Source organism: Protomyctophum parallelum (genome assembly GCF_964188405.1).
Source record: "Protomyctophum parallelum genome assembly, chromosome: 5".
NCBI classification, from domain to species: domain Eukaryota; kingdom Metazoa; phylum Chordata; class Actinopteri; order Myctophiformes; family Myctophidae; genus Protomyctophum; species Protomyctophum parallelum.
The window spans coordinates 14336536-14354791 of NC_139702.1; the positions used below are offsets into that span (position 1 = coordinate 14336536).

An 18256-nucleotide genomic window follows, 5' to 3' on the forward strand; every position below is an offset into this window, starting at 1 on the left:
CCAGTGTGTGTGTGTGTGTGTGTGTGTGTGTGTGTGTGTGTGTGTGTCTGTGTTTTAAACAGTAGGAGGAGGAGCAGAGAGGCTCAGACAGAACAGGAGCTGACATGACATGACTTCTGTCACATACAGAGGCTGGAAGACGTGCAGAACTTTGTATTGCATGTTTGAGACGTCGATCTCAAGCACACTGTAAACTGCATATAGGGTGGACACTGTAAACTGCTTATAGGGTGAGTAGTGCCTATATTATTCAACTGTCAATTTATAATCATTCACAGCAACAATGATGGAAGCATGCTATATGTGTGCCTATGAATGTACAGTGACCCACCGTGAATGGGTAGACAAGACAGTCATTGGATTATCATTAATTTTCGTTTTGTTTTTTTCATGTCATATGAAAGCGGGGAGTCGTAGCTTCAAATTGACATATTGGTTGTTCAGTTTGACCCTCCAGTTTTGGAGATATGGGCTAATGTCTTGCAGAAAACAGCGAGTTGAGAAAACAGGCTTGAAAGGTTCACTTCTGTGGACTCTAACATAATATTACACCTCCTGACCTAGCATTTATTTCATATCAATTTCAATTTTAAATTTCAGCTCTGACATTTATTTCAGACATGCTCTAGTTATGTGAAGAGTCTGCCTGTGCTATTAACTCATTTTAGATTTAAAAAATAAATAAATTCAGTTTTTCTCCTGGTCAAAAGCTGGAGGTTGCACGATGACAGGCTCTCAGTCAAATCTGGTCACATTGATTCTAATCATTATGGCTCAATTTGGTTCCATTTGTATGAACTCTGAGTTACAAATGTATAAATTGCCACTGAGGATTATATGCATACTGACTTCAAACGCTGTGTATGTACTATAGTGTGCTGAATGTACTGTACTGTAACTATTATGCCAGTTATGCAGTGTTGATTTTGTCGACTAAAACTAAGACGAAAAATGTTCGTTGACGAAAACTAAATGGAAACTAAATGAAAACTAAGCTATGGTGACTAAATACTAAAGACTGAATATATTGACAATTCCGTCAACAAATAAAAACTAGACTAAAATGTTAGGAAGGGACTAGTCTCGTGTAGCTATTCCAACTATTCCACAATCTCCGAATGCTATATAGAGTCTGGAATTATATAGCCCCCATGAGCTGAGTAAGGAAACTGCCATTTCCGTTCACGGAAATATATATATTTTTTATTTCCTTTTCTGCTAAGCAACAAGCTAGATATACTTAGATGTTTTCTATTCATATTAGGATAAATGTGCGCGACTGTAAAGACGAAACGGAAGTGGCGAGGAGGCTCCATTTCCGCTTTATCGCTTACACATGAGACCTCATGAGACCAACACAGCAGCATGACGCGTTGTGAGCTTGTAGATCTGCTATTTTCAGCAAGTGTAACTAAAAACAGTCATTACGATGGCATCAAGGCCCGTCAAAATACATTTTAATCGACTAAACTGTAGATTTAGTCGACTAAAATCTTATGATATTTAGTCGACTGAAACTAGACTAACACTAAAACATTCCGGGTGACTAAAATGTGACTCAAACTAAGTGAAACCTATTCAAGAGACTATGACTAAAACTAAAATAGAAATTTGCTGCCAAAAACAACACTGCAGTTATATGACTGACAGTGGTGGAAAAAAGGACTCAATTGTTTTGCTCAATTGTAAAGTATCAATCCTGTAATGCAGGGGTTTTCAACAGATTGTGAACCAGGGACCACCACTCTGACTAAGAATCAACCTGAGGACTGTGTGTGTGTGTGTGTGTGTGTGTGTGTGTGTGTGTGTGTGTGTGTGTGTGTGTGTGTGTGTGTGTGTGTGTCACCACTAGCATATGTCGACATATTGACCGACATATGCTAGTGGTGAGGAGATCAAAAAAGTTTGAGAACCACTGTCTATTCCTTTCCCATTTGAGACAATTCAACCAGACAAAACAAACAATACAATACATAAGAAAACAAAACAACAGTAGGCCTACACATGTTATAATGATGATTAGTGAAAACATGAACAGGTAATCTCAAGATGAGAGGACAGCACAGTCTTAAACAATAAAGATGATATTCAACGAATATGGACAGGTAGATTGTTCCAGTCACTAGGAGCTTTAAATATAAATGATGTTTTTGTCAATTCACGTAGGTATATTAAAGTAAACCTGTGAGCAATGTTTAAGTTGATGTGCATCTGCATAATGAATAATTGGTAGTTTGTTGAACTATAGTTTATTTCTTACTGTAAAAGTAAAACAGTTTCTGTTACGGTAACACCAGTACTGAAGTTGATTTTCCGGACTATGTTATCTACAGTATATGACATTTAAAATGATAGATTTGAGTCAAGCCGGAGGGTTTGTTCATAATAAAGACATTTCAGACCATGGATGCCCTTGTTCTGTTCTCTTAATGTTCCATAACTCATAAGCAGACAATTTGCATGATGTGCAAATGTGCAATTGCATGATTACCGGTATGTGGACACGTATGTGACTCAACCAGTCAGTACAGTACACGGTAGACCTGTACTTCCCCTTGAAATTCTAATTCACTTTTCTGTAGAAGTAAGTTATGGATATCCGACTTCCCAGTAACTGACAACGTTGATGTGTCATATATCATACATACAGTAGTGGTTGATAAAAACATATCGTCACTTCCCTACATTACTAAATGCATGGACCAGGGTTTTCCCCAAATGCTCCTTTTAATAATGATTAAGTAACGATAATAATGTGCTCTCAATACTGGTTTTCAATGTATGATCCAAACAAATTATTACGACCAAGAGGAAGGCGATGATTACTATAGCTCTGTTTGGAACCTCACGCTACGCTCTTCGCTCCGAGAAGAGGTTCCGTGTCAGGATACAACCCTGCATCGGTAGAACCTTCCAAAAAACAGTGGCGAGAACCCTTTTCGCAGTATCGTTTCCAAAAACTGAGTGGTGCAACACACACCCCACACACCTCTCTCTCTCTCTCTCTCTCTCTCTCTCTCTCTCATTAGCAGGCAACAGTGCAGCACTATCCCTCTCTCTGTTTCTGGCACAACAGCGCCCCTACTGGTACGCATAGTCATATACTGGTGCTCATTAACCAACACATACTGTAGGCACATAGGTGAACACGGCATAGGTGAACACGGACATTGCTGTTCCTTTCCTTGGAGTGGTTGCACCACTCAACAAGTTAAGTTATTTCTGGCTCGCCACAGTCAGATGATAAACTTGGATAGGCACATACTTTTTTTTAGACAGGGATGAAACAACCACTTATACAAAGCTTATGAAGTCAGCCAGTAGGCCTATACCAAGTACCATGTTTTCCCAGTGTAATCTTATGAAGCAGTACTGCACATGCGGACATATGGAGGGTTGACTGGCCATGCACAGGCTGACTGAATATGCAATTTAAGCCTGATTTAAGCAGTTGTTTCTGATTGAGGTGTTACCTGTCTGTCACACAGTGAGGACATGGCGGGTTGCGTGGCCGGGTAGCAATTCCATTTGACATTTGATAATAGGCTTATAATTTAGGTATACGGTCACACCGCACTTTTATTCTATACCTATGAGGGTGGATTCTGCCAACGCATTTCCAAAGGGAATGGAGTATTCTTATTATGATTTTGGAAATCTGCAAATGGGCATAATGTAGACTGCATTTCAATTTGCACTTGATGGCCAATTGTGGAAATGTGGCTCCAAGCAGCGTACTTTTTATCAGAGGGATTGCTAACTCTCCTGGGAATGTCCTTGGGGCACTTTTGTACCTGGCCCATGCAGGCAGCATCAGTGTTGTTTTTGGCAGCAAATGTTCTATTTTTGTTTAGTCATGGTCTTTGGAATGAAGCTTCATTTAAGTTTTAGTCACATTTTAGTCACCTGGAATGTTTTAGTGTTAGACTAGTTTTAGTCGACTAAATATCATACGATTTTAGTTGACTAAATCAACTGCAGATTTAGTCGACTAAAATGCATTTGCCTTGATGCCGTCGTAATGACTGATTTTACACTTGCTGAAAATAGCCGATCTACAAGCTCACAATGCGTCGCAGCACAACGCTTTGTGAGCTTGTAGATCGACTTGTAGATCCGCTATGTAATTCTCAATTGCATTAATATACTTTGACTGATTAATAAAATAAAGTTGTAATAATTATAGTAAGTTTCATATTACACTATGTATCACCTATACATCGATACAACAAGCAATTGGAATAGCCCTAACACAAGATTGGCACACATTTGCACACATTTTGGAAGAGGTAATTCAACTAGATTTAGTTTTTGTTTTATTAGTTTATTTATTTATTGATCACGTTATCATGGATGTATTTTGTTCAACTGGGAAATGTGCATCATGTAGTCTGTCTGTGTCAACCGCGCTGGCTATACGTGTGGGTGCGTGTTCTGTTTGATTTATTATGACAGAGGCAGAGGCACAACTTTGCGTGTGTGTGTGTGTGTGTGTGTGTGTGTGTGTGTGTGTGTGTGTGTGTGTGCGCTGTGCTTAGTTTTCTACTCCTTCCTGTTGTGACTGGCTGACAGTATGCCTCAGGTCAACTACTATAGGGCAACAAGACCTCAGGCATACTGTCATTTTTGTGCGGAAAACTGGATAGGGGGTGCACTACAAACACAGCCGCCAGGATTCTTACAAACACCAATCGCAGATCACATATCACACCGGTGCTCGCTTCACTTCACTGGTTACCCATCAAATCCAGAATCAACTTCAAAATTATTTTAACCACTTACATGGACTGGCCCCACCCTACATCTCAGACCTTCTGCTTCCAAAACAAAATACAAGATCACTCCGGTCTTCAGACAAGGGCCTACTGAACATTCCGGCGACTAAACGGGTAACCAAGGGCGACCGGGCATTTGCCGTAGCTGCTCCCACACTGTGGAATGCCCTCCCCCTTTTTATAAAGAATGCAGAGTCACTGAAGAAGTCACTGAAAACATATTTATTTCATTTGTATTTTGAGCTGTGATTTGTCACTTTGAATTGATTATTTTTTACCTTGTTGTACAGCACTTTGTAACTGTTGTTTTGATAAGTGCTTTATAAATAAAATGTACTTACTTACTTACTTACTTACAAATCATTAGCCTATGAACTCAGTTGGAACAGCTGGTCACTTGTCATTCCTTTCAAATAATAAGCTAATATATATTTTTATTTTTATTGTAAGGATTTAGTTCAGACTCCAGAGTGACTTTTTGATGATAGAGGAAAGAATAGTAGCCTACACCCAATATAGATCAACACTTTAACCGTACAAAACCAACCTTTCTCACCACTTTTCTTTTCTTCTTGATCCTGTGAATTATTTTGTCCTGCACACCAACTCTAAGATAAACATGCGTAGCATTTCTGTGGACAAGCAACACGCCCCGATAATGTCATATATTGCGGTCTTCTTTGCTTGTCTTAACGCTCCGTGATAATCGTCTAAGCATGCACGGTTGCAAAAGAGCTGGTATGTGGAAAAGGAACAGGCTTAGACGTGCCCTTTGCACTGATGAGTAACAGAACCAAGGGGAGAGACAGAGTCTGAGGGACTCTAGAGTGGACACACTAAAGAAGAGAAGGCTGGGGTCACAACGTGTCCATCTAGTTGTTGGAATGCTAGGTTATGCTATAGGAATGCTAGGTTGTTGCCTGCAGCCTACAGTATCTAGGCTGCGCTGGTTGGCAGGTATCAATACACTTAAAGACCGACATGTTTGTGCCATCATGGGTGATTAGATTGAATACCAAACAACTCGCCCCTTTACCAACTCGCCGCCACGGGCGTACAGCCTGGCGGAACTGCACGGCCTGGTATTCCTAAAGTAACACAAATAAATTATGCTTAAACGGTTAAACCTAACCTTATTCCTATAACCTTAACCTCAGTTAAGGACAAGGTTAGTTTGTTTTTTAGTTTTTTCGGCTATCTGCCGGGTTTCGAGCTCCATCCCTAGTATAATGGTCATTCTACAACAGGTCGTTTCGAGGAAGCAATCTGATTGGTTGAAACAGCCTTCTAGCCGTGGGTTAAACCAGCACTGTTCACCACCTAATCAAAACAAAGAATTCAGCTGCTCTGTTCTCCCAGAGCACTAGCAAACTCGGTGGCTAGGCTAGCTAGTTTCTTGGGACATTTGTGGTCGTATAGTGACTACATCTGTCATTAAAAAGATATATTCTTTCAGCGATTTTCTTAGTTTTAAGGGTAACTGTTGTAGAATTGCAATATTACACTCCTTCAGTGATGCTTGTGGAACTCGACTTCGTCTCGTTCCTGACCGCATCCCTGTCGTGGCAATAATCACGTTAAACCACACCCTCTCGTGTAATATTGCTTAAATTAATACTAAGGATTTTACTCTGGGGACACAAGGACCGATGGACTGATGGACTCATCAAGACACTTTGATGCTTTTAGAACAGTATAAAGTAATGTTTCACAAATCTGTGCATGATCAATCAAAATGACGTATGACTTATACATACTGTACATGATTGCAGGAAATGAATAGGTATTAATCAGCTGTTTCCAGACAATAGCATAATGATCCACTCATCATTCTGTCATCACCATTGTCGTCATCATTACTATTACGATGCTTTGGATACACAAGTGCATGCTTGTTCAGTTTGACTACTGTATTGGCGAGGGCTGAGATCATCAATCATTATTTCTCAGCGAGCAGAAACAAATGAAGCAATTCCCTACCTACACTATAAACTACAGACTATAAACTACAGACTAGCTCTACGTTCACGTTGATTCATTATGCAGGATGTCCCATTTCAAGTTTTCAAATGTTTGATAATCTTTTGAAAATGGCAGACCTATACAAGCTCACAATGCTGTGATGTGACGCATTGTGAGCTTGTAGGTCGGCTATTTTGAAATGGCCGAAATGTATATAGGGCTGTATGTGGTTAATGGTATGTTTTGTAATTATAATAAAAGTAAGTAGTAAATTAAGTTTTCAAATAACTGTAGTGGAGTAAAAGTACAATATTATTTGGATCCGAGATGCAGTGGAGTCGAAAGTAATTGGAAATAGTCCAGTACAAAAAGTAAAAGTACCTAAAATTGTTAATTTCAGTACTTGAGTAAATGTGTAGCCTCGGCCGGGAGGCGAACCCGGGACCTACTATAACGTACGACGTACTTTACCAGTCAGCTATAAAGAGCCAGGCCCGATATAGGCAAGCAGCAACGCAGCACCCTATAGCCTACAGTCGTCCCACCCCACCTGGATGCGCGTCCTCGCGCGCCAGCTAGGAGCTACAGTAGGCTGGACTGACTGGAGGTGGAGACCCTCCACGGGATGCACACACACATTAGACACACCTATGGACCGACATGCGGAAACAACGGTCGGACATGCGGTCGGACATATGAGCATTTGTGCCTGTCGTAGACATGCGCAGAGCAAGTTCAGTCAGGGAACCTCAGTACAGTTGCTGCCGGCCGTTAATTGGGCCGCCTCAGCATCACGCTCTCATTCACATGATTCACTCCGCCAATTACACACTCACTCCATCTTCATACCGACTACTTTAACCAGAGGTTTGCATTCCTCTGCCTTCTTGCTTGCAAACCTGCTGCTCACCCACCTCCACCCCATGCTACCACCTGTCGTTTTGGATCTACTGTTTAGGTACGGGGGATTCAGAGTCCCTATGGTTGGGACTGATGCGCTTGATCTGAGTACCTAAAAAGCAGACCCAATACATCGCCAAACCATAATAAATGTATTGCTCATCTTATATTCAATAAATAAATATTCCATCGAGTTGTCCTGACTGAAATAGCTGCTCCCGTGCTTGCAGTTAGGGTTAAGGTCATTACACACTGGCGAATTAGCGACGCGATATATTCGTGCGAATAATTCGCATTTAAAAATAAACTATTGAAGTCCATGCAAGCTTCCACATCAGTGGCGAATGTGCGAATGTGCGAAAATGCGACCGTTTTCGCTTTTATTTGTTCGCTCTGGTGTCGTATTTTGCAGAGATTTGCAGGCGAACTGCAACATGCAATATTTCGCATTTTCAGATCGCTTATTCGCATCGCGTCGCTAATTCGCCAGTGTGTAATGACCTTTAGGTTAGGGTTTGAGGTGTAGGTTGTCGGACCAGTCCAGTACTACGCTCAACCAATACAGCCTGTAACGCCGGGGAGCGAACGGAGGAACCCATTCACACCGCTGACACCAGAGCACCCTTGTATTGTAGGTCGATCTGCTATTTTTCGAAAATTCTTGAAAATGTGGCGCAAAACTTTGAATGTACAGTATATTCTTTCACAGCAAAAGCTTTTAACTAAAATCTTGGAGTCCCTGGAACAACATGTTTTCAGATGGGGGTCGGAAGCCAAATACATACAATGTTTGGAGTCCTTGACATTAAATAGTTTGAGCACCACTGATAAGTCTGATATAGAAACATAGGTTTGACTGTCCAGGTCGTGTCAGGTTAAGAGTTCACTAAAATCAAACTCTCCTCTCTGTTCTTCCCCCCATGCATGCATGCAGATGTCCTCCTCCATCATCCTCTCCGACGGCGGCCTCGGCCATCCTCTGGTCTGTCCCCTGCTGCAGCTCATGAAGGAGGGCCGTCACAACGCCAACGCCACCTCGGGCGGCCTGGCGGTGGTGTGGGTCCACGGCCTGGTGTCCCTCCTGGGCATCCTGGAGAACGCCCTCATCCTGTGGGTGGTGGGCTTCGGCCTGCGCTGCCGGCGCACCGTGGCCTCCGTGTGGGTGCTCAACCTGGCCATGTCCGACTTCCTGGCCACGCTGACGCTGCCGCTGTTCACGCACTACCTGCACCGCTCCCATAGCTGGGACCTCCCGGCCGCGCTCTGCTCTGCGCAGGTTAGTACAGAACACTACCTGCACCGCTCCCATAGCTGGGACCTCCCGGTCGCACTCTGCTCCGCACAGGTTAGTACAGAACACTACCTGCACCGCTCCCATAGCTGGGACCTCCCGGCCGCGCTCTGCTCCGCACAGGTTAGTACAGAACACTACCTGCACCGCTCCCATAGCTGGGACCTCCCGGCCGCGCTCTGCTCCGCACAGGTCAGTACAGAACACTACCTGCACCGCTCCCATAGCTGGGACCTCCCGGCCGCGCTCTGCTCTGCACAGGTCAGTACAGAACACTGCCTGCACCTCTCCCATAGCTGGGACCTCCCGGCCGCGCTCTGCTCTGCACAGGTTAGTACAGAACACTACCTGCACCGCTCCCATAGCTGGGACCTCCCGGCCGCGCTCTGCTCTGCACAGGTCAGTACAGAACACTACCTGCACCGCTCCCATAGCTGGGACCTCCCGGCCGCGCTCTGCTCCGCACAGGTCAGTACAGAACCAGAACCTAGTACAGAACACAGCTGGGACCTCCCGGCCACGCTCTGCTCCGCACAGGTTAGTACAGAACCAGAACCTAGTACAGAACACAGCTGGGACCTCCCGGCCGCGCTCTGCTCCGCACAGGTTAGTACAGAACAGAACCTATAGAACAGAACACAGCTGGGACCTCCCGGCCGCGCTCTGCTCTGCACAGGTTAGTACAGAACAGAACCTATAGTACAGAACACAGCTGGGACCTCCCCCCCACGCTCTGCTCCGCACAGGTCAGTACAGAACAGAACCTATAGTACAGAACACAGCTGGGACCTCCCGGCCGCGCTCTGCTCCGCACAGGTTAGTACCGAACAGAACACAGCTGGGACCTCCCGGCCGCGCTCTGCTCCGCACAGGTTAGTACAGAACAGAACCTTCAACCTAGTAAAGAACAGAGCCTAGGACCGCAGGTTAGTACAGAACACAGCTGGGACCTGCCGCCAGCACTCTGCTCCGCGCAGGTTAGTACAACAGTTAGTTTTAGCTAGTTTTTAGAGCGGGTTTGCTAGTTTATATTTATTTATTTACTTTAATTTCTTTTGTGACAGCACTTAGTTTTAGTTTAGTTTTTTATTTGTTAGTTTTAGTTTTTTGGGCCCTTTCAATTCTGATAATAATAATTGAAAAAGGGGCCAGAGTACAGTGCTATAAAAACTCAAGAAAATATAGCATTTAAAAAATAAATATAGTCAATTAAAGATTAAGCTTATTATATATATAATATTATATATAAATCAATTGACAAAAATGAAAACTAAGGGCATTTTGTCTATCATTTCAGTTGGTTTTAGTTCTTTTGTAAACACAATACAGTTTCAGTTTAGTTATCGTTTTCTAGTTTTTACTTATAGTTAACACAAATGTTTATTTATTTTAGTTTTAGTTAGTTAACTATAATAACCTTGTGTTCTGCGCTATAGGCCTCCATCTTCTTCCTCAACATGTTCGTCTCGGCCTTCCTGCTGGCGGCCATCTCCATAGACCGCTGCCTCCTGGTGGCCAGGCCGGCGTGGTGTCAGAACCATCGGTCCGTGGCGGCCGCCTGGAAGGTGTGCGCGCTGGGCTGGCTGTGGGCCATCGTCAACACCTTCCCTTACCTGCTGTTCCGGGGCGTGACCACCAGGCGGGACGGGAGGAACCTGTGTTACCACAACTTCGCCTATCTCTCCTCCCCGGCCACGCTCAAGAGGGACTGCGAGGTGCGGCACACGGCCACGGCCATCTCCAAGATGTTCCTGGCCTTCCTGATGCCCCTGGTGGTGATCGCGGGAAGCTACGTCCTGTTCGTCCTCGGCCTGAGAAGGAGGGCGAGGAGGAGAACGCAGACTGGCTCCCCCTGCAGGCCGCCCGACACGCCGGTCGTAGGGAAAACCGGAAAAATAACTATTAACGCCTTGCTGAAACCTCCAGCCCTCCCCGGCCCCGCCCGGCGTGCTCTGTCCTCGACGTCGAATCCCTTAATCCCCTCCTCCTCCTCCACGTCGGCATACAACCAGACCAGCCAGCAGCAGCTCTCTCAAAGCTTCACCAAAATGGTGACGTCCGTGATCGCGGCGTTCGTGCTCTGCTGGGCTCCCTACCACATCTTCTGCCTCATCGAGGCGGCGGCCTCGGTGGCCGCGAGCGCCGACGACCGGCGCCGGAAGCTGTACCTGGTGGAGGTGGGGCTTCCCATCGCCTCCACGCTGGCCTTCCTCAACTCCGTCCTGAACCCCGTCCTCTACGCCTTCTGCTGCCCGCACTTCTGCGTGAAGATCCGCCAGAGCCTGGGGGCCGTGTTCGAGGGACTGCTGGAGGAAGGAGAAGGAGGAGTAGGGCGGAAACTATCGGTCCCGGGGATCGGGAGAAAACCGGACAAAGGGAAAGCCGCCGGCAGTCGAGAGGTGAGCGGCGCGGCCTCTCCGGTCTCTCAAGGCTGTCCCGGCCACGGGTCTCCCCGACCACCCGCTCGCTCGTTATTGTTGTCTACCCAACATCCTCAACGCTGTCTCAAAGCCCGGGAGACAGGGATGGCAGAGCGAACGGAAATGAACGGGGAAGAGAGGAGACAACCTGATGAGTGACGCCTTGCCGAGCCGCGAGGCCCATATTAGGGCAGGAGTCTTATTTCCTGTTTCTGTCGGTGTAGAGTGAGGCAGCTTGATGTACAAGTACACCCTGCACCACTGGACCTGTCGCAGGGACTTACCCCCAATCCAACCCTTGATGCTGAGTGCCAAGCGGGGAGGCATTGGGTCCCATTTTTCGTTATGACTCGCCTGGAGATTGAACCCCGACCTTCCAGTCTCAGGGTCGGACGCTCTTAACCACAAGGCCACTGAGCTGGACAACTGGATACCTGGTGGTTATACAGGACACATATCACATGGGCTCAAATAACTGAGTCCACAGTGGTAAAAAATGTTAAGCACCAACTCAGGAAATCTGGGTTCGAATCCGGGGTAGAGCAGGAAAGTTACGTAATGAAACAAAAGTGGACGTTTATAACTTTGATTAAATGTAATACATGCACAGAGCTTTTAAAATCATGTTGAGTAAAAGTATCACTTTCCCCCAATTGTGGGGCTTTAGTCATTAGCATTTCTTAAGATATTTTGGGGGCTGCCTTTTTAAAAACTTTTTATTGATATGTTTACAGTAGACTGACAGGAAATGGGGAGCGAGACACGCACGCACGTGCGCGCGCACGCACGCATGCACACACACAGTGGAGAGTTGGTCTACTCTAAGACTTAGGCGGCAAAGGTTGTCGGGATCGGGAGTAGGGACCTATGCTGCCTCATGGACAGTGGTGTAAAGTAACTAAGTACATTTACTTAAAATACTGTACTTACGTACAGTAAGTACAACTTTGAGGTATACTTTTGCCTGACTGGAGTATTTCAACTTTATTTCTACTTTTACTTTTACTCCACTAACATCTCAGAGAGGCAAATATTATACTTTTACTCCTGCATTGTATGCATTTCGGCCATTTGAAAATAGCCGATCTACAAGTTCACAACGCGTCGCATCGTGCCACATGTCAATTTAGAATTGTGGACTTTTACTTCTTTTTTACTTCTACATTGCAGTATTGATACTTTTACTTAAGTCAAATATTTGAGTATAGTTTTTTCCACCACTAGACTTATGCCCCTTTAAAGTACAGTACTGAATAATAATTATGAAAGATGAATATGATGTAAGCCATTATGGTTCCCACTGATTGTGTAATTGGTTTGTGTGTGTGTGATGATCGTGATTTGTGTTTAAGTGTAGTCAAATTATTTATCAAATATTGTCCTGATGGGGCTGTAGCTATAGTGTTATTATTTATTATGTGTTTTTAACTGTAGCCAATACATTGTATATACATTTAATAAAGCAATCGCATGTTATTTTTTGAAAATGTTTATCTTGTAATAAAGGGAACTTTGCTGCCTTGTATACTGTTTAAATCCTTCCAAGCTTTCACTTCAGGCAAGCAAATTCTATACTGTAGCCTGCACTACCTGCAGTGGTTCCCAAACTTTTTCATGTCAAGGACCCCCAAATCGACCTGTATTAGCCCGCGGACCCCCATTAGAACATATATATTCCAGAGACCGGTGATTCTCAACCCATTTCAGTTTGACATGAATATTAGTCTACAGACCCCCATTTAATGGCATTGACCCCAATTTATATTTTACAATCAAGGTTAATTTAACTCTGAGAGTGTACAAATGGAACCAAACTGACCCGTTTGGTTCCATTTGTACACTCTCAGAGTTACAGACCCATAATGGTCCATTTGGTTCCTATAACTACCATTTAGCTGGGGACCCCCTGGAGCTCACTGACGTACCCCTGGGGGTCCCCGGACCCTGCTTTGGGAAGCCTACTGTATGCCCAAATTAATTGTATCCACGTTGGGAGGTTGGACTGATGGTGTAGTCTGTTGTGAAGGCATGTGCAATCAAGACTTCCACCACTAGGGAGCAGTCCAGTATTAAATTACGCATAAAGAATGTTAACCTAAATTTGAGTTTGTTTTTTTCAGGTCCTGTAATCCTGGTGCTTTCAAAGAACATCGTTGTACTTCTGACCCCCTTTCAGTGTGATTGGATAATTATGAGTGACGATCAATATAAATAATGATTATTTATAAGTATATACCGGCTCAATGTTCCTCCCTGACTGTCACACACGCACGCACACGCACGCACGCAAGCACGCACGCAAGCACGCAGGCGTACGATGTAGGCCACAAACAGTGCAGGATTAGTGAGGGGAAAACACAAAGATCTGTGCAGATGAGTTGAATCCTGGGCTCTCGCACACTATCGGGTCAGCTAAAGGGCCATGCAGCCCACTGCCCGGGCCACGGGTGGTTTTTAACCCGCAGCACGGATTAGTTTTAACCCGCCACACATGTCGGGAGCAACGGGTTCTTATACTCTTAACCGGCCACACAGGTCTGACTAATTAACGAGATGTCTGACTTGCAGTCCCCAGTGAGGGAGGGGCCTGCATCCTCCTCAGGGCAAATTAAGTAAACTTATTTGAATGGACACCAAATGCATTTTGTAAGTATAGCCTATAGGATATTGTAAAATGGTGCATTTATATAGCGCCTTTATATCCAAGGCACTTTACAGAGATTGTGCATTACATTCACCCATTCACACACACATTCATACACCGATGGCGGCGGAAACCATGCAAGCTAGGCACCAACCAGCACATCAGGAGCAATTAGGGGTTCAGTGCATGTCTTGCTCAAGGACACTTTGACAGCAACTCTGTGGGAGCCCAGGTTCGAACTGGCAACCTTACGGTTGCCATCCAGCCACTCTACCCCCTGAACCACCGCCGCCCCACTGTAGCCTACAATTCAACTTTGGTGAACTTTGATGCAACTTATAACACCGCCAACCGAGCTCATATAGGTCAGGAACAAAAATACCATTAGGGAGGTTAAGTTCGGCGGTAGGCCTACTTTTAGCTGACTTCAAATGACCAGAGCTTCGTCTAAACCAGTACGGGTCCCAACGTTTTTATACTGAGGTACTCAGAAAGTACTTCAAGTACTAAAGCACTAAAGTACTAGGCTACTAAAATATTTGGCTCCTATAAGTACCACCATAATAACTGACGTTAAAATACTGGAGCTTATACCTCCTGCCCTTTTTGTTCCATTCCTATAAGCCAATAATGCTGCTGCTCTGACAAAACTCTAATCTAATCACTAATCAGCCTATTTCAACCAATTGCTTGGTCAGAAGAACAGTCTGTAGTAATATAAATATTTCATTCCACTTTTGTCCTTTTTTGGGGCGTCTCCTCTGTGTACCACCAGAGGGGGCGCTCAAGTACCACCAGTGGTACCAGTACCAGTGGTTGGGAATGGGAACATCTGGTCTCTAAACAACTTAGACTGGGCCCTTTAGCACATGCAAAACAAAAGTCGATCTACAAACTCACAACAGAGCTTGTAGAAGAAAAACATACTAGTGCAGAGCCCTGGGGGACCTCTGTAAGTAGTTAAATATGACACTATAGTGTTCATCTGCTCCAGATCGCACACCATAAATAAACAGCCAGGTATTTATACGAGGGGACCGACCGACCGCCTCACCAGCTGTCCTGCTGATCAGGGTGTGGGTTAGGGTTACTTCTGCTTTCTGTCCTGCTAATCAGGGTGTGGGTTAGGGTTACTTCTGCTTTCTGTCCTGCTAATCAGGGTGTGGGTTATAGGGTTACTTCTGTTTTCTGTCCTGCTAATCAGGGTGTGGGTTAGGGTTACTTCTGCTTTCTGTCCTGCTAATCAGGGTGTGGGTTATAGGGTTACTTCTGCTTTCTGTCCTGCTAATCAGGGTGTGGGTTATAGGGTTACTTCTGCTTTCTGTCCTGCTAATCAGGGTGTGGGTTATAGGGTTACTTCTGCTTTCTGTCCTGCTAATCAGGGTGTGGGTTAGGGTTACTTCTGCTTTCTTTCTTTTCTAAAATCATCAAGAGGGTCAGGAGGTAGTAGCCAGAGACGTGCTGGCCATTGGGAAATTCGGGACAACTCCCGAACGGCCGGTCTGGGCCAGCCGTTAAAAAAAAAGAAAAAATCATAAATTTAATTTCAACGATACACAATTATCTTTTAACAAGGTAACAGCCTATATAACCATGTTGCTTTGTGACATAATAATGTTGTGCACAGCAGCCGCTCTCAGCCATCCTGGCTGCAGCAGCGCAGCCTGTTAGGTCACTGTAGGACCTAAATTGACCTAAAATGAGCTCGCACGCCCTTGATTCGTCTGTGTTTCGTTTCGTCGGCACGCTGCCTTTGGCCGCGCGCCTGGCCTCCACTGGCCTCCACTGGCCTCCACTGGACCTCCACTGGCCTCCACTGGCCTCCACTGGCCTCCACTGGCCTCCACTGGCCTCCACTGGACCTCCACTGGACCTCCACTGGCCTCCACTGGCCTCCACTGGCCTCCACTGGCCTCCACTGGACCTCCACTGGACCTCCACTGGCCTCCACTGGCCTCCACTGGCCTCCACTGGCCTCCACTGGCCTCCACTGGCCTCCACTTCCCAGGCTGAATTATGGGCCCCCCAACGTCCCTGGTAGTAGCCCTGGTTCTAGCTATGGTCCAGATAGCCTTCTATATAGTCCATATACTGTAGGACTATGTTACTCTCAACTTCCTGCCGCCGCATGAAGACTGCACAGCCTGACCACTTCTGCAAAACTAACAAAATAATGATTTTCTTTTTTAAAGGATTAAAGGAAAGTAAATTAAAATAAAGCGAGAAATGTGTCCACGACTCAGCAAAGTGGCTCCTCCCGACCCAGAGTTGGGGAAACAGTGCACTACTACACCATACTGCAGGAACTGGCATGCAGGGCCATATCCTGTTGTTCCAGAGGTTCTATTGTTTAAATCCCGCTTTCCCGGTCTACCTTCCTTCTGTCCTCTCCTTGTCTACTATAGTGAAAGTGAAACGTTATTATACAAATGTCTTCTAAATCCTGACAGTTTTCTGGAAAACCTCATGTTTCGATGTCAGTGGTTCTCAATATTTCATGTCAAGGACCCCAAAAATGATATGTAATTGGCCGCCGACCCCCATCTGAAAATATGTTGTTCCAGGGACCCTGTAAGTGCTGTTATTAAAATGCTTAGGCTACTATAAAAAATACTAAAATAGATAAAATACAACAATTCATGGTCATGAGTTCATAAAACTAAAATCGTAATCATTTCATGATACAATAATTAATATGTGGTTCATAATTGATTTCATATGAGGTTAAGAATGTAAAAACATGATGTGATGATAACTTTCTGAGGCAGAAAAAGGTCCCTGTCTGTCAGTAGCAACACTGGACCATGATTGACTGATTGATGCATGATTGCATGGCATTGCACACAGGTGCTACAAACTTTGTCTCTCTGGTTTGCATGAAGGAAGCATGCAGCAGCACACTTGCAGTTTAGTGTGTTACAAACTGTTAAAGTAAGAAAGACGTCTGAAGCCAAAGCAAACTGTCAAAGGCCATTATAAGAACATTAAGAAAATCAAGATTCAAGTACCTCTTTTCACAACAAAGCGGCCAACGAGGTATTCTATAATTTGGATTAGTCTTTGATGTGTTGTTATGTTTGATGTACGCGATGGACACGTTCACCTGCGCAAAGTGCGCATCGTGCATTTCTACATGTTTGTATTTCATGTGTTTGATCGATATTATGTACTGTGATACACTTTGTTGATTATGTGTTTTATTTGGTGTCAACATATAGTTCTCATGGCATGGATGGAACAACTGAGGGATGAGAAGAATGCCCGAAATAAATGCCCGTTTATAAAGAACCTACCTGTGTCGTCAATGCTGGGAGAAGAGGTAGGCTATACAGACCCCCCATTAATTGATTGAAATATTTATTAACAGTTTGCAGAATTACAGTACATTTCAAGCACAAACTCAATACAAAGACTGTTAACTGTGAGTGGAAGACCTAAGCATTACACTTGTTTACAAGAGGGCCCACCATACCATGTTCAATTCATCAAAACATTTAGAGACGTACAAATTGACACTTCCATATAGTCAAAGAACAGAACAGGAATTCATCATAAAGGAAGCAAAAAGGGGAAATAAACATATACAGTGAGGGGAAGGGGGGGGATTCAGATTTTACGGGGGCCAGTTTCGAATTGCTGCCGTCCGAGAAGCAAATATTTGAGTTGAAAACGTTTGCTCTGAAAGAATATATATTTTCAAAAATAGCAGACCTACAAGTTCATAGCGCTGCACTCGTAGATTTGCTATTTTTCAATAGCTAAAGTATAACATTATGCATTCAAATTGAGTGTCTCCAGAGACAACAAAACATACTCTCTCCCCATGCCTTCCGCCTGGTGGAGACAACAAAACATACTCTCCCCCCCATGCCTTCGGCCTGGTGGAGACAACAAAACATACTCTCCCCCCATGCCTTCGGCCTGGTGGAGACAACAAAACATACTCTCTCCCCATGCCTTCGGCCTGGTGGAGACAACTAAACATACTCTCTCCCCATGCCTTCGGCCTGGTGGAGACAACTAAACATACTCTCTCCCCATGCCTTCGGCCTGGTGGAGACAACAAAACATACTCTCTCCCCATGCCTTCGGCCTGGTGGAGACAATAAAACATACTCTCTCCCCATGCCTTCGACCTGGTGGAGACAATACAACATACTCTCTCCCCATGCCTTCGGCCTGGTGGAGACAACAAAACATACTCTCTCCCCATGCCTTCGGCCTGGTGGAGATAACTAAACATACTCTCTCCCCAGGTCTTCGG

General features: G+C 44.8%; 2 protein-coding genes across 2 annotated transcripts in view; one reads left to right on the top strand and one right to left on the bottom strand.

Annotated features, from left to right (window-relative positions):
- Positions 1-18256, bottom strand: part of LOC310859293 (von Willebrand factor A domain-containing protein 7-like) — a 40201-nt gene that overhangs the window by 17978 nt on the left and 3967 nt on the right. The gene's annotated exons all lie outside the window — the stretch shown is intronic.
- LOC310858205 (prostaglandin D2 receptor 2-like) lies at positions 208-11507 on the top strand (the record flags this gene model as incomplete). The annotated part of the gene is made up of 3 exons (XM_083764313.1): positions 208-230; positions 8572-8913; positions 10365-11507. Exons 2-3 carry the CDS (start codon positions 8572-8574, stop codon positions 11505-11507), a joined length of 1485 nt encoding a protein of 494 aa, XP_083620439.1. The 5' UTR covers positions 208-230.